The following is a 14,522-nucleotide window of genomic DNA, read 5'->3' as shown; positions in this document are numbered from 1 at the left end:
CAGAGCTGGCCAGCTGCACAGGGGCCTTGGGAGGTTTGCAGAGAAGAAATGGAGCCAGCTCATCAAGGACAAGTGGTGGCATTGGAACAACTTCGAGCTCCAGTGGAAGGTCCAACCAACAAATTGCCATTGAGTTGATTCCAACTCATGTGACCCCATGCGTGTGTCAGAGTAGAACTGTGCTCCATGGAGTTTTCAAGGCTCTGAACTTTTGGAAGCAGGTCACCAGGCCTTTCTTTCAAGGCATCTTTGGGTGGGTTCAAACCATCAACCTTTCAGTTAGTAGCTGAGTGCTTACTGTTTACACCACGCAGGGACCCAGTGGAAGGAAGGTTGGGCCTCTCCAAACACCTGTCCACCTGCCTGTCTTGCCTCCTTCTGACCAGGGCAGGTCTGGATGCAGAGTCCATGTGCTCTATCCCCAGAGGAGCCCACCACAGCCCAGAGAAGTGCTGGGAGAAGGGAAGCAGCCTGTGGCCGGCGGGTGGGGCAGATGGGGATAGGGAGATGGAGGACTCTCGCCTCTTCTCCAGAACTTTCTGGGCTGGGGGCTCAGCTTCTGAGGGGAAAGCCCCAAGGGTTGCTGGGGCCCCAGCGGGGGCTAATGCTCAGGCTCAGCATCCATGCAGGACTCCCACGGGTTCTGGGGCATTGGAGGCAGGGAGAAGAGCAGAAGAGTGAGGCCTCCCAGGAAGAGGAGGACAAAGGCGGTGCAGGCGCAGGCGAAGGACCAGGAGTAATAGTATTCGATCCAGACGGTGTCCTCGCTGTCAATCATGCGTTTCACTGACTGCCGCATGACCTCCACTGAGACAATGATGCAGAGACCTGGGAAAAGAGCAGGGGCACTCAGGGGCCAGTGGGGACTCCTGCCCCCAGCCCTACCCCAGCCTGCGCTTTACCAGCTGGTATGTTTCCACATGCAGAGGAGATGGGGCCTCTCCTTGAGGAAAAACTGCCTCAAGACTGAGGTGCTAAGTAGGAACTTGCAATAGAGACCCATCTTCCCATTCACCACAAAGCTCACTCATCCCTCCTAAGGTTACTGTAGCTTCTTTCCTCCCTCCCTTCCTCCCTTCCTCCCTTCCTCTTTCTTTCTCTCTCTCCCTCCCTCCCTTCCACCCTTTATGACTTAAAAAATTATTTTTATTGAGGTGAAATTCACATGACATAAATGTAACCGTTTTAAAATGAACAATTCCATGGCATTGAGTCCATTCAAAATGCTGTCCAGCTACCACCTCTATCTAGTTCCAAGCATTTTCATTGCCCTGGAAGGAAACCTGTATCATTAAGTAGTTGTTCCCCATCCCCTCCTCCTCCCTAACCCTGCTAACAACCGATCCACTTTCTGTCTCCGTAGGTTTACCTCTCCTGGACATTTCATGTAAGAGGAATCATACAATATGTGGCCTTTAGTGTCTGGCTCCTTTCACTTTGCATAATGCTTTCAAGGTTCATCCATGTTGTAGTACTTCATTATTACATTACAATGAAGCATCAGTACTTCCTTCCTTTTATGGCTGAGTAATATTCCATTGTATGGATACGCCACAATTGTTTATCCATTCATCTATTGATGGACATTTGGGCATTTCCCACTGTTTGACCATTGTGAAAGTGCTGTTGTGAACATTCACGTATATGTACTTGTTTGAGGACCTGTTCTTTCTTGATTATTCTCTGAAAAGTTTATTCTGTGCTTTAAGGATTAAGTCATTGTGAGAAACGAAAAAGCTTCCAAGATCTGCCTCCCAGCCCACCCAGAGTTGTTGAGGCCTTGACCAAGCTTCGCTCCTGGAGGGAATTGGTCCACACCAAAATCCTGAGGTAGGCATGAGAATGGAGCCCCGCCCCCATGACATGGACCCCAAATCTGGGCACATGGGCAGGAGCCCCCATTCTACCTGCGAAGGCGTAGAACATGGATGCCGGCCTCAGCAGGTAATCCCTCTTCTCCCGGAAGGAAAAGAGGAGGAAGATGGTGCCTATGATGATGAAACCAAGGCTGAAGATGGCAATGGCAGCCGCTGAGATGCTGTACTCTGCAAACACAAAGAGGCGTTTGTCCGGCCTGGCTGTACCTGAAGCCAGGCTAGTGACAAAGACACGTACCCATGACTATTCCATTTCACACGTGAGAAAACTGAAGGTCCAGGAGATTCAGTAACTTCCTCAAAGTCACAGTGACTAAGTGGTGAGCCAGGACTTCACAGTGTGGCTCATCCCACTTCCCATGTCTTTCAAGTGGGCTACAACTACTGCCCACCGGCGGCAGAGGCCTTGAGAGGAGGCAGGAGGCATGTGACTGGAGACTCTTCTAGAGCAGAAACCTTCCTCTCAGAGGAAGCACCAAGTAGGCTCCTGGGCTGTGGGTGGCCTGTTCTGGGACTGACAGGTGGCTCCTGGAAGGAAGCCAGACTGCAGCTTGCTACTGAGCATGGGCGTGTACAGATTTGTCAGAGCGCATGTGGGTGAGTGAATCTGTGCACCACACGTGTAAGGTTTGCCAGAGAGTGTGTATGTGTGTCACGTGTGCAAGGATTTGTCAGTGTGTTTGTACATGCCATGCATGTAAGGATTTGTTGGAATGTGTGAGCGTGTGTGCCATGTGTGTAAGGATTTGTCAGAGAGAGAGTGTGTCATGTGTATAATGATTTGTGAGTGTGTGTGTGTCCAATGCTGTGCGTGTAAGGCTTTGTCAGAGTGTGTTTTAATGAGTGCATGTGCCGTGTGTGTGAGTGTGTGTGTCACGCATGTAAGGATTTGTCAGTATGTGTGTGAGTGTGTCATGCATGTAAGGATTTGTCAGCATCAGTGCGAGTATGTGTATTAGTGTGTGTGAGTGTGTGTGCATATCTGTGTGTGAGTGTATGTGTGTGTGTGGGTGTGTGTGCTGTGCATGCAAGGATTTGTCAGCATGAGTATTTGAGTGTGTGTATGAATGTGTGTGTGTGTGAGCGTGAATGTGTTAGTGTGCCCCATGGGCAGCCATACACACACACGCAGGCACACGTCTGTATTCATGGTAGTGGGCAGGTATCTGAGCTCCATCCATCACTAAAGACCCCCAGAGCATCCCCACTGTCCCCCTCTTACATCGTGGGGATGATTTATAGGTGCGGGTGGGCATCAGGCCCTGGGTCCCCACAGCCTCTGACCCTGCCCATCTCCTGGAGGCCATCCCGAGATTAGAGTGTTCATCCTATTTCCAGAGTGCCGACACAATAGCTCACCTTGGGCTCTGGTGGAAAATGTATTCCTGCTGTGATTTAGGAGCCTATCAGGAAACATCTCTTTTGTAAATTCTCCCAAGAAGACCTGACGCCTGGCAGCTCCAGATGCCTGGGAATGGACTGCCCCTGTCCCAGCCCTCCAGGGTGAAGAGGTCCACTGATCAAATGTGTCAGGACGGACTGGTTCCATCAGGAGCGAGGAAGTCAGGGCTTCAGTGCTAAATGATTTTCTGGCTCAGCTGCATGTGATAGAAATCACTTCTCACCACCCTCCCCCTTCTACTGAGGGCTCACCTTTCTGAGTGGTGACTTCGAAGATCTCCGAGGTCTCACCGGGGTTAAAATGCCTGAAGTAGGAGCAGTTTTTCTCTGCAAAGGAGGGAGACAGCCCGTGAGTGGAAGAGAAAGGGACACAGAACCAAGACAGAGCTTGGCGAAAGGAGGGTTGGTGCCACCCCAGAGGGTCAGGGAAGGGGTATTCTGGCTGGCTCCCTCTTCCCTAAGCCCTGAAGCTGGGCTGAAACCAACATCTTTTTCTGAACCTCAGAACAATATTTCAGTGGGAGAATGGGGTTGCATGAAAGACTGGATGTTCCCCAGGAAGCTAAGGCTGACTGGGTCGTGGGGCAGACAGCACCGTGGACATTGAGCCCTATTAGACAGCTAGAACAACCGAGGCTCAGGGTTCAAGTCATTTGTCAGCAGGTACAGGGCCTATGGTCAACAAAGGGCCAAACAAGAGTTCTCAGCTGGGACCGCTTCTCCCCTTGGGGACATTGGGCAATGTCTGAAGACATTTTCTGTTGTCACTGCTGGGCCAATGAGGGGGAGAGCGTGCTACTGGCATCTGGTGGGTAAAGGGATGCTGCTAAGCATCCTACAATGCACAGGAAAAGCCCCAGAACAAGGAATGAACGGTTGGCCCAAAATGTCATAGTGCTGAGACTGAGAGGCCCTGAGTTAACTAATCCAAAATCTAGAGTTGTTTTTTTTGTTTTAATCAGAATCCAGGCCCCCCCCGCCCCGCCCCATTCATTGGGTGTAACCTGGGGGTAAGTGCTTTTCAAAAGCATTCCAGGTGACTTTGATGCGCAGCCTGACTAGGAACTCCTGCTCCAAGCCTCTTAAAGAGGGCTTTTTGAGGGCCATCTGGATTGGAGTTGGGGACAGGGTAGAGAACCTCCATCTGAGGGCTGGATGTGACCACCATGTCATTTCACCGGGCCCTCAGTGCTGTGGTCACAGAGGAAGCCTGGACAAGACCTTCTCTCAGTGAGCTGTTGTGCCTACCTCATGTCATAAAAGCTAAAGAAGATCTGCAAACAATAGGACCAAAACATCTGGATTTGATATGGGACACAGGGTAAAGACAGGGGAAAGGCTCAAAACAAAAATTCATGCTGACCTGAAATACAATTTCAGGTACAATTTCTCTTCAATTTTTCTAGTCTCTGGTCTCTGTTTCTCTAATCTCTCTCATAACTAGACATACCATAAAATCAAAGTAGAGTCTTATCATTTACTGAATAGAGTTTTATATTCTTTACTCCTGGTTAAGAAGTAGATGAATTCTTTTATTTATTTGTTTCTCTCCTTAAAAAAAAAAAAAAAAAAAAAAACTAAATTTAGATTGCTTTTTATTTGTGTAGGCCCTTCACTGATTTCTCCTTCCTGTGGGTCAGTGACTCTCAATAGATAAAACATCCCTGCCCCCAGTTCAGAAAGCATCTAGTCCATTTTATCACAAGGAGTTGATGCTTAGTTTCTTCTGGAAAAGCCACCTGCCAAAGTCTTCCTTGTATCTGACCTGACTCATCAAACTGCTACTTAACTTTGTGGCCTCCTACCTTCCCCCTTCCACCAATGTCAGGACGCTGCCTGTCCTGTGGCTGCAGAAGGAATTGAGCCCTGAGACTGGCCCTGGTTCAGCAGCAGTAAGTGTTCCATGAGGTAAACAGCCTTCTCTTTGAGCGTCTATATTTAAATCACTTTCCTTTTGAACCGAGGTACCTGGGGTTTCTGGCTGCCGGTGGTGATGTCAGAATTGATGCTGCTCTTTTCTCTTTCTAGCATCTGGTGCTATTTTAAAACAGAATGCAAACCTCTTCTATTTGTTAGACAATTAGCTATAGCTTCTCTTGAGTCACTGCTTCAAAATGGTTCATGCTATGTCATAAGTCTCCATGTGTCTCCCTCTGGACAAAGGAACATTTCTGTTCCGTTCTTTAAGGGCCAATTTCGTTTGTCATTGAAAACCCCCTGAAAAGAATTGACTGTGTTCAAGTGCATTTCACGGTCAACTGCCTCTCTGACGACTCGCGATCCCTGAGTTAAAAGCCTTTGGAGCGGAGGGCGGTGAGATAAAGGCCCGTGGAGAACCTGGCCACGTCACAGCTATCAGGTGGTTCTGGGTTGCTGTGGCTACTCTTGCACAGGTAACGCCTGGGGTTGTCAAACCCCCAGCAGATAAACACCAGCTCCATTCTGGAGAAGTGCTACTGATGCTGGGTGCTTGGGTAGAAATTGTCTTAGTATATACACACACACACACCACAAACCAGCTGCTGTGGAGTTGATTCTGATTGTGACAACCTCATGTGTACAGAGTAGATTTGTGCTCCATAGGGTTTTCAATGGCAGTGACCTTTCAAAGGCAGATTCCCGGGCCTTTCTTCTGAGGTACCTCTGCGTAGGTTCAAACTGCCAATCTTTTAGTTAGTAGTCAAGTACGTAACCATTTGTGCCACCCAGGGACTCCTTCACACACACAGAGGTAGGTTAAATGTCTGCAGGTACAATGTTTCTACCTTCCCCCATTAAACATCCTAACGCAGGGCCAGGGAAGAGAGGAACTCAGGGGGTGGAATTGCCACTTGGGGCATCTGGAAGCCACAGCTTTTCTTAAAAAACAAAACACCAAACTCATTGCCATCGAGTGGATCCTGACTCATAATGACCCTATAGGACAGAGTAGAAATATCCCATAGGATTTCCAAGGCTGTAAATCTTTACGGAAGCAGACTGCCACATCTTTCTCCCTTGGAGCTGCATGGGGTCAACGACCAAACTTTTGGTTCGCAGCTGAGTGCTTAACCACTGCACCACCAGGGCTCCTTTACATAGCTATAGGTTGAGCAATACGAAATTGCCAATGTCCAGCCTCTGTCAGACTTGGCTAAGCTTAGAGCTTGAAGACTGATGGGCAACCACATCTTCTTTCTTGGACTTAGCAGTTGAGAAAGGCCAGTACCTTCTGTTCTCTACCTGGGAGAGGCATCAGCTCCAGGACCACATGGCTGCCCACTGGAGAGCACCGGCTCCTTCTTGGTCACTAATGGCTTTAGCAGGGGAGGAGCGATGTCAGACCCAGACCTCAGCTTGGACACGTTCGGGACCAACATTCAGGACAAACCAAGCGTAGCATCTGCCAGTGTCACTCAAGAAGAGTGCAGATCCTGTTCAGATGGGCAAGTCCCACGGTGAGCCCCATCCATCCCTGCCCCTGCCCCTTTGCCCAAGTGGTATCTGTGTATAGTCAGCATCAGCAGCAACTCAACAGCAAAGAACACAAAGAAGATATACAAATGGCCAATAAACACTTGAAAAGATGCTCAATGTCATTACTCATTAGAGAAATGCAAATCAAAACCACAATGAGATGCCACTTCACACCCACTAGCATGAGGTCGGTGTGAGTCAGAATCAACTCCACAGCAACTCACAGCAACAGGATGGCTATTATCAGAGAAATGGAAAATAACAAGTGTTGACAAGGATGTGGAGGAATTAGAACCCTCATCTACTGCAGGTGGGATTGTAAAATAACGTAGCCGCTGTGGAAACTACTTTGGAAGTTCCTCAAAAATGGAATTACCATATGGCCCAACAATTTCACTCCTAGGTATATATACAAAAGAATTGAAAGCAGGGACTCAAACAGAGACTTGTACACCAATCTTTATTGCAGCACTATTCACAATAGCTAAAAGGTGGAAACAACTCAGGTGCCCATCAACAGAAGAATGGATAAACAACATGTGGTATATTCATATCATGGAGTATTACTCAGTCGTAAAGAGAAATGTTACCCTTGAGTCAATTCCACTCATGGCAACCCCTGTGAAGTTTTGATACATGCTATGACATGGGTGAAGATGTTAAGTGAAATAAGCCAGACACAAAAGGACAAATATTGTCCTTTACAAGCACCCTATGGGCATCCCGTTCTCCAGCTTTGTTGGTTAGCCTAATGTTTGCTCCAACTGTTATCTACTGCCTCAGGCGTCTGGCTGTTAAACAATTGCCGCTGATTGTTTTTGACAAATACCCTTGGGGCAAACACTGTTTGCACACACTGGGTGAGCTCAGAGTCAGGTCCAATACAGAGTCTTCCAAGGAAATACCAGACAGGTCAGACAATGACAATTCTCAGAAATGGAGCCTGGAAAGAGCTCCAAGCTGTTCTGCAACCTCCAGTGGCTGCTGGGCTGTTGGTTTTCAACACTAATGGGGAGGGATGAGGAGTCCCTGGTGGTGCAAACAGCTAAACCCTCGGCTGCTAACCAAAAGGCTAGAGTTGAGAGCCCACCCAGATGTACCTCAGAAGAAAGACCTGATGATCTACTTCCGAAAAACCAGCCATTGAAAACCCTACGGAGCACAGTTTATTCTGACAAACATGGGGTCAACATGAGTTGGAATTTATTCCAAAGCAACTGTTTTTTGGGGGGGGCGGGGGAGTGGGGAGGAGTGACCAGGAATGTCGTTTGTCAAGTCGGTTCTGACTCATAGCGACCCTATGAACAACAGAAAAAACATTGCCTGGCCCTGCACCATCCTCACATTCACTGCTGTTTGAGGCCATTGTTGCAGCCACTGTGTCAGTCCATCTCCTTGAGGGTCTTCCTCTTTCTCACCGACCCTCTACTTTACCAAGCATGATGTCCTTCTCCAGGGACTGATCCCTGATAACATGTTCAAAGTACTTGAGACAAAGTTTTGACATCCTTGCTTCTAATGAGCATTCTGGTTGTGCTCTTTCAAGACAGGTTTGTTTGTTCTTCTGGCAGCCCATGGTATATTCAATATTCTTGACCAACACCATAATTCAAAGGCATCAATTATGCTTTGGCCTTCCTTGTTCATTGTCCAGCTTTCACATGCATATGAGGCACTTGAAAATACCATGACTTCAGTCAGGTTCATCTTAGTCCTGAAGGTGACATCTTTGCTTTTTAGCACTGTAAAGAAGTCTTTTGCAGCAGATTTGCCCAATGTTATAGGTCATTTTATCACTTTACTGCTGCTTCCCTGGGCGTTCGTTGTAGATCCAAGTAAAATGAAATCCTTGACAACTTCCGTGTAGTCTCCATTTATCATGATGTTGCCTATTGGTCCAGTTGTGAGGATTTTTGTTTTCTATTTGAGTTGTAATCCATACTGAAGGCTGTGGTCTTTGAGCTTCATCAATAAGTTTTACAAGTCCTCTTCATTTTCATCAAGGGAGGTTGTGTCATTTGCATATCGCAGGTTGTTAATGAGTCTTCCTCCAATCCTGATGCCATGTTCATCTTCTTAAAGTCCAACTTCTTGGATTATTTGTCAGGGTATTGATTTAAATAAATATGGTGAAAGGATACAACCCTGACCCACCCCTTTCCTGATTTTAAACCATTCAGTATCCCTTTGTTCTATTCAAACAACTGCCTCTTTGTCTATGTACAGGTTCATCATGAGCACAGTTAAGTGTTCCAAAATACCTGTTCTTCACAATGTTATCCATAATTTATTGTGATCCACACAGTCAAATGCCTTTTCGTAGTCAATAAAACACAGGCTAACATCGTTCTAGTATTCTCTGCTTTCAGCCAGGATCCATCTGATATCAGCAATGATATCCCTCATTCCACGTCCCCTTCTGACTCCAGCTTGAATTCCTGGCAGTTCCTTGTCGATGTACTGCTCCAAACATTTTCTGAACTATCTTCAGCATAATTTGACTTGCAAGTGATAGTAATGATTTTGTTCGATATTTTTCACATTCCATTGGGTCACCTTTCTTTGGAATAGGCACATATATGGATGTCTTCCAGTCAGTTGTCCAGGTAGCTGTCTTCCAAATGTCTTGGCATAGATAAGTGAGCACTTCCAGTGTTGCATCCTTTTGTTGAAACATCTCAATTGGTATTCTGTCAATTCCTGGAGCCTTGTTTGTCGATAATGCCTTCAATTCATCTTGGACTTCTTCCTTCAGTATCATTGGTTCTTGATCGTATACTACCTCCTGAAATGATTGAACTTAGACCGATTCTTTTTGGTACAGTGACTCTGTGTTATTACTTCCATCTTCTTTTGATGCTTCCTGAGTCATTCAATTTTTTGTCCATAAAATCCTTCAATATTGCAACTCGAGGCTTGAATTTTTTCTTCAGTTCTTTCAGCTTGAGAAATGCTGTGTTCTTCCCTTTTGGTTTTCTAACTTCTTTGCACATATCGTTATAATACTTTGCTTTGTCTTCTTGAGCTGCTCTTCGAAATCTTTTCAGCTCTTTTACTTCATCATTTTTTCATTTGCTTTAGCTACTGTACATTCAAGAGTAAGTTTCAGAGTCTTTTCTGACGTCCATTTTGGCTTTTTTTTTTTTTTTTTGTCTTTTTAATTACCTTTTGCATTGTTCATGTATGATATCCTTGATGTCGTATCACAACTTCTCTGGTATTCAGTCGTTAATATTCAGTGCATCAAATCTCTTCTTCAGATGGTTGATGGTCTCTAAATTCAGGTGGGATGTATTCAAGGTTGTACTTTGACTCTTGTGGACTTGTTTTAATTTTCTTCAGCTTCAGCTTGAACTTGCATAGGAACAACTAATGGTCTGTTTTGCAGTTGGCCCTTGGCCTTGCTCTGACTAATGATACTGAGCTTCTTCATTGTCTCTGTCCACAGAGTTTGATCCCTATGTATTCCATCTGGCAAGGCCACATGTATAGTTGTTGTTTATGTTGTTGAAAGAGGGTATTTCCAATATTGCAATATTGGAATATTCTATCATTCAATCTCCTATGTTGCTTCCATTGCCAAGGCCTTATTTTTCAACTACTGATCCTTCTTCTTTGATTCTAGCTTTTGAATTCCAATCATCAGTAATTACCAGTGCATCTTGATTGCATGATTGATCAATTTTGGACCATAGAAGTTGGTAAAAGTCTTCAATTTCTTCATCTTTGGCATTAGTGATTGGTGCATAAATTTGAATAATAGTCGTATTAACTGTTCTTGTTTGTTAACATGGTGACCCTGATGGCATTTGAAATACTGGTGGCATACAGCATCACAACAACACGCAAGCCACCACAGCACAACAAACTGACAGATGAGTGGTGGTAAACAGGAATAGGACAAGTTAAAACACCACAAAGCATGCTGTTCTTATTGAGATTCAGCCATTTTTCTTGAATTAAATAATCCCTAGATTGCTGCTGCAGGAAACCCTGGTGGCATAGTGGTTAAGAGCTATGGCTGCTAACCAAAAGGTCAGCAGTTCGAATCCACTAGGCACTCCATGGAAACTCTATAGGGCAGTTCTACTCCATCCTATAGAGTTGCTATGAGTCGGAATTGACTTGAAGGCAACAGGTTTTAGATTGCTGCAAGACTTTGGTCCCTTTCCAGAGTTCTGAAAATGTTGATCCTGACCATTTGTGCCAGTGTTCTCATTGCTTCTACGGCAGTAAGGATTCGGGGAGGTCCTTCCACTGCCATTTTTCCTGCTATCACCCCCAAGTTACCATACATAAAGCATGTACTAACAGCCTACATTTGCATTCGTTATTATTGACGCTGCTGCTGTTGTTAATAATACATGAGAGAACATGTATGAATCCTCTTCCTCCCTCCAGAAAAGAGTTGTCCCAGGGAGTGTGGGAAGGGCAGGTGGGGAAGGAAAAAGACATGGGCTTGCAGAGAAAGGAGAGAGAAGCAGCAGAAACATGCTTTGGAAGCTTGTTGGGGGGAAGGTGGCACTCAGCAGCACAGTGTGGGTGTCTGGCTCCCAGCTGCACTGGGGCAAGAAGGTGAAGAGGTGGACTCTGCTCAGACTCAAGGCCCAGCTGAGCCTGCCAGTCCCGCAAGGCTGGTCTTGTTGCCTCTTCCTAGGTCTCTCCCTTGTGTGAACCATGCTCACCTCCTGTTCATCTGCTTTGTGAACTCACCAGGCTTTAAAAGGCAGGCCCCTCTCAGGTCAGGGAGCAGAACTGGGGATGGGACGTCCCCACATGTGGTTGCTGGATAGGCTGACCCACCATGCCCTGCCTGGCCTGTCCCAGGGGAGCCAGCTGGATGACGCATCTGTCTGGCGTGCTTGGCAGTGGCCAAGGGGCGTGGGCTTCTGGCTATGTGATATCCTTCTAACACATGCCCACGCCTGTCAAGGCCCTCAGCCCTGGGACTCTGTTTTTCCAAGACAGCTGGGTATTTGAGTCTTCCAGGCATCCTGGGAGAGGGTGGGTGAGCACAGGGATTCCTGGAGGAAGCAGGAGGGGAAGAGAGGCCGGAGCAGAGAGGGAAGCATGAGGCTGGGGCGAGGCTGCAGGATTTCAGGGCATGCAGCATGGATGCTCCTGAAGGGCAGGTCTCAAGGGACAGCTGTCTGACAACAGAGGAAATAATTCTGCAACCAGGGGTGGGTGCCACACATACGACGGACCGCTGCCATCTTGGAGGGACATTTGTGGGGACTGGACAGGACCTTTGGGAGCTGAACCCAAGTCTGTACCTTGCAGAGGATGAATCAGAGGCTGAGAGGGGCTTTGTCCTCCCCTGTGGTCATCTAGGGGGCTCGTGGGCAGCGTGTGACCCGAGCCCAGGCCTCCCGCGCTCCACACAGTGCTCCTTAGGTGTGTGGTCTACTGGCTGTGAATATAGTTGGTTCCACATGTGCAGAATCAAGACTGGTCCACCCAAGGCCAGGTGTTCTGGACAAGGAACTCACCTTCAGTGCTTGGTTCAGCCTGGTGTTGGGAAATCGAGGCATATGTGTAAAGGACAGTGGAAGCCAATGCATTCTATCCGGGAAGAGGTTTGAGCTGGCGGAGCTGTGCAGCAGGGCCGTGGTCTGAGGGGAAGGCAGACACTTAGCGACAGGCATGACTGGCTTCACAGGCGAGCCGCCCTAGACCCCACGCTTGGAAGGCCCCTACACTTGGTTTAATGCTCTGCTGTTACTGTCTTGAAATTTTAAAAAAATTTAACAAAGAGCCCTGGTGTTTTCATTTTGCACTGTGCCTGGAAATTTTTGTATTGCCATCAGTTGATTCCCACCCATGGCTCCTCCATGTGTGTCAGAGTATAACTGTGCTCCATAGGGTTTTCAATGGCCAAGTTTTTGGAAGTAGATTGGCATCTCTGGGTGGGCTGAAACCTCCAACCTTCCAATTAGCAGCTGAGCGTGTTAGCCATTTGAACCACCCAAAGACTTCAAGACCAGTTGCTGTGGAATTGATTCCGACTCATGGTGGCCCCATGGGTGGAGTAGAACTGTGCTCCATAGGATTTTCTTGTGTGTGTGTGTGTGTGTGTGTGTGTGTGTGTGTGCTCCATAGAGTTTTCAATGGCTGATTTTTCAGAAGAAGATCGAGGCGTCTCTGGGTGGATTTGAACCTCCAACCTTTCAGTTAGCAGCCAGTGCATAACCCTTTGCACCACCCAAGGACTCCAGAACTTCTGTAGCTGGTCCTATGTATGCTATGAATGGCCTATGAATGAAGCTGCTGGCTCTTCAGCCTGGGAACGCAGAGCCACTGGCCTGCCCGTCATCACAGGAGAACTGCGGGCCGGGCACGCCCAGAGGCTCGACCACTGCTAGGAGCAGAAGCCCCTAGACTGTTAGATCTGCAGTTTCTTTCTGGAGCCTCTTGTCCTACCTGTCCAGCCCTTGTCTCTGGGTGAAAAGCCCCAAGCCTCAGCAAGACAGAAATAGCTGGAGACAAGTGCCCTCATTTCACAACCGGCTCTGGCTGTCAGCACAACCACATGCAATTCAGAGTCTTGTCCCTGTGCTGTTCTGAGCCAGAGAAACCTGCCCTCATTTCCAGAGATGGGGGGACAGGGAAGGGTAGGAAGCGGGTGCAGGGACAGGGAATGGGTACGTTACCCCCGGACAGGGTGATGGTTCTGCAGCTCTTGTCCTTGCTGTCACCCAGCACGATGCGTTTGGTACAAATCCGCCAGAGGCCGAAGTGGGCCATCTCACAGGTACTGTTCTGGTGAGCCAAATGGGGGCTGAGCACGGCCCAGTGGTCGGTCACCACAGCCACCATGGCCAGCACAACACCTACCAGGATGAAGAAGAGGGTCACACGGACCTTCAGGGTTTTGGTCTGGGACATGGTGGGGTCCTTGGGCAGGACGCAGTAGCCACAGCTCTCAGGGCAGGTGGCAGCTGGGCAGGGGTGGCAGCGGGTATCGAGTTGGGGGTCGGAGCTAAGTTTAGTGTGCCCAGTCGAGCCAGAATGGGCCGGCCTTGGGACTGAGGGATGGGGTTGAGCAGCTGCCCAGACGTGTCAGGGGCCTGAGGGAGGCTGCTATTAATGCCCATCTCCCAGTGTGTCACCACGATGGTGTCTGCTCAGATTTCAGGGCGTTCTTCCCCTCGGGGAGCCAGAAATACCTGAGGGCGGGGCAGGGAGTGGAGGCTCTGGATGCTGACTTGAGACCTCTATGGGACGGCGCTCAGGGTGCCAGGGTCCGGCAGGGGTGTGGCAGGGCATGGGTATCTGCCTGCTCTGGATGAGGGCAGAGGACTCTGGGGGGCCTTCCTGAGTCTCTCATTGCAAGGGGTGGTGACCAAGGTATGGTGAGTAGGTCCTCATCCTGTGAGTCTGGGGGACTTAGGACCCTGTCTAGGGGACCCCCGGAATCCCCCACCCAGGGCCCAGGCAAGGGCCATACTCCTGAGACCACCACATTTCCCAGATCTCAGGATGATTTATGTGGTTCCCGGGCCTGGCATCACCAGCTCCTGAGTGAGGTTATTTCCTTCTCAGTTCTCTTTCCAAAGCTCATGTTAGGGTCAGGAAGTGCTTAATTCCTCCTTGACGCTTGCAAACCACCCTTCTAGGTAAAGGGCGCATGGCCTGGGAGGCCTCAGACTGCAGAGCTGGCTGTGACTCAGGCCTGTTCTCACTGTTTTTAGTTTTATCTTCTATTAATGCCAGGTAAGAATGACTTTCCAGCTATGTTCCCTTTTACAAAATAATTGTATTTAAGAAAAAAGAACAGAAGTAGGT

The 14,522-nt window shown here is 48.1% G+C and overlaps 1 protein-coding gene across 1 annotated transcript; it reads right to left on the bottom strand.

Annotated features, from left to right (window-relative positions):
• Positions 1-601: 601 nt before the first annotated feature.
• CACNG1 (calcium voltage-gated channel auxiliary subunit gamma 1) lies at positions 602-13,702 on the bottom strand. The gene is made up of 4 exons (XM_003417297.3): positions 13,388-13,702; positions 3,531-3,605; positions 1,908-2,045; positions 602-828 (listed from the first exon to the last, which is right to left on the bottom strand). The coding sequence occupies exons 1-4, from the start codon at positions 13,620-13,622 to the stop codon at positions 602-604; spliced, it is 675 nt and encodes a 224-aa protein (XP_003417345.1). The 5' UTR covers positions 13,623-13,702.
• Positions 13,703-14,522: the final 820 nt, after the last annotated feature.

This window comes from Loxodonta africana, chromosome 18 (assembly GCF_030014295.1).
Source record: "Loxodonta africana isolate mLoxAfr1 chromosome 18, mLoxAfr1.hap2, whole genome shotgun sequence".
NCBI classification, from domain to species: Eukaryota; Metazoa; Chordata; class Mammalia; order Proboscidea; family Elephantidae; genus Loxodonta; species Loxodonta africana.
This window is presented reverse-complemented; position numbering and strand designations above follow the sequence as displayed.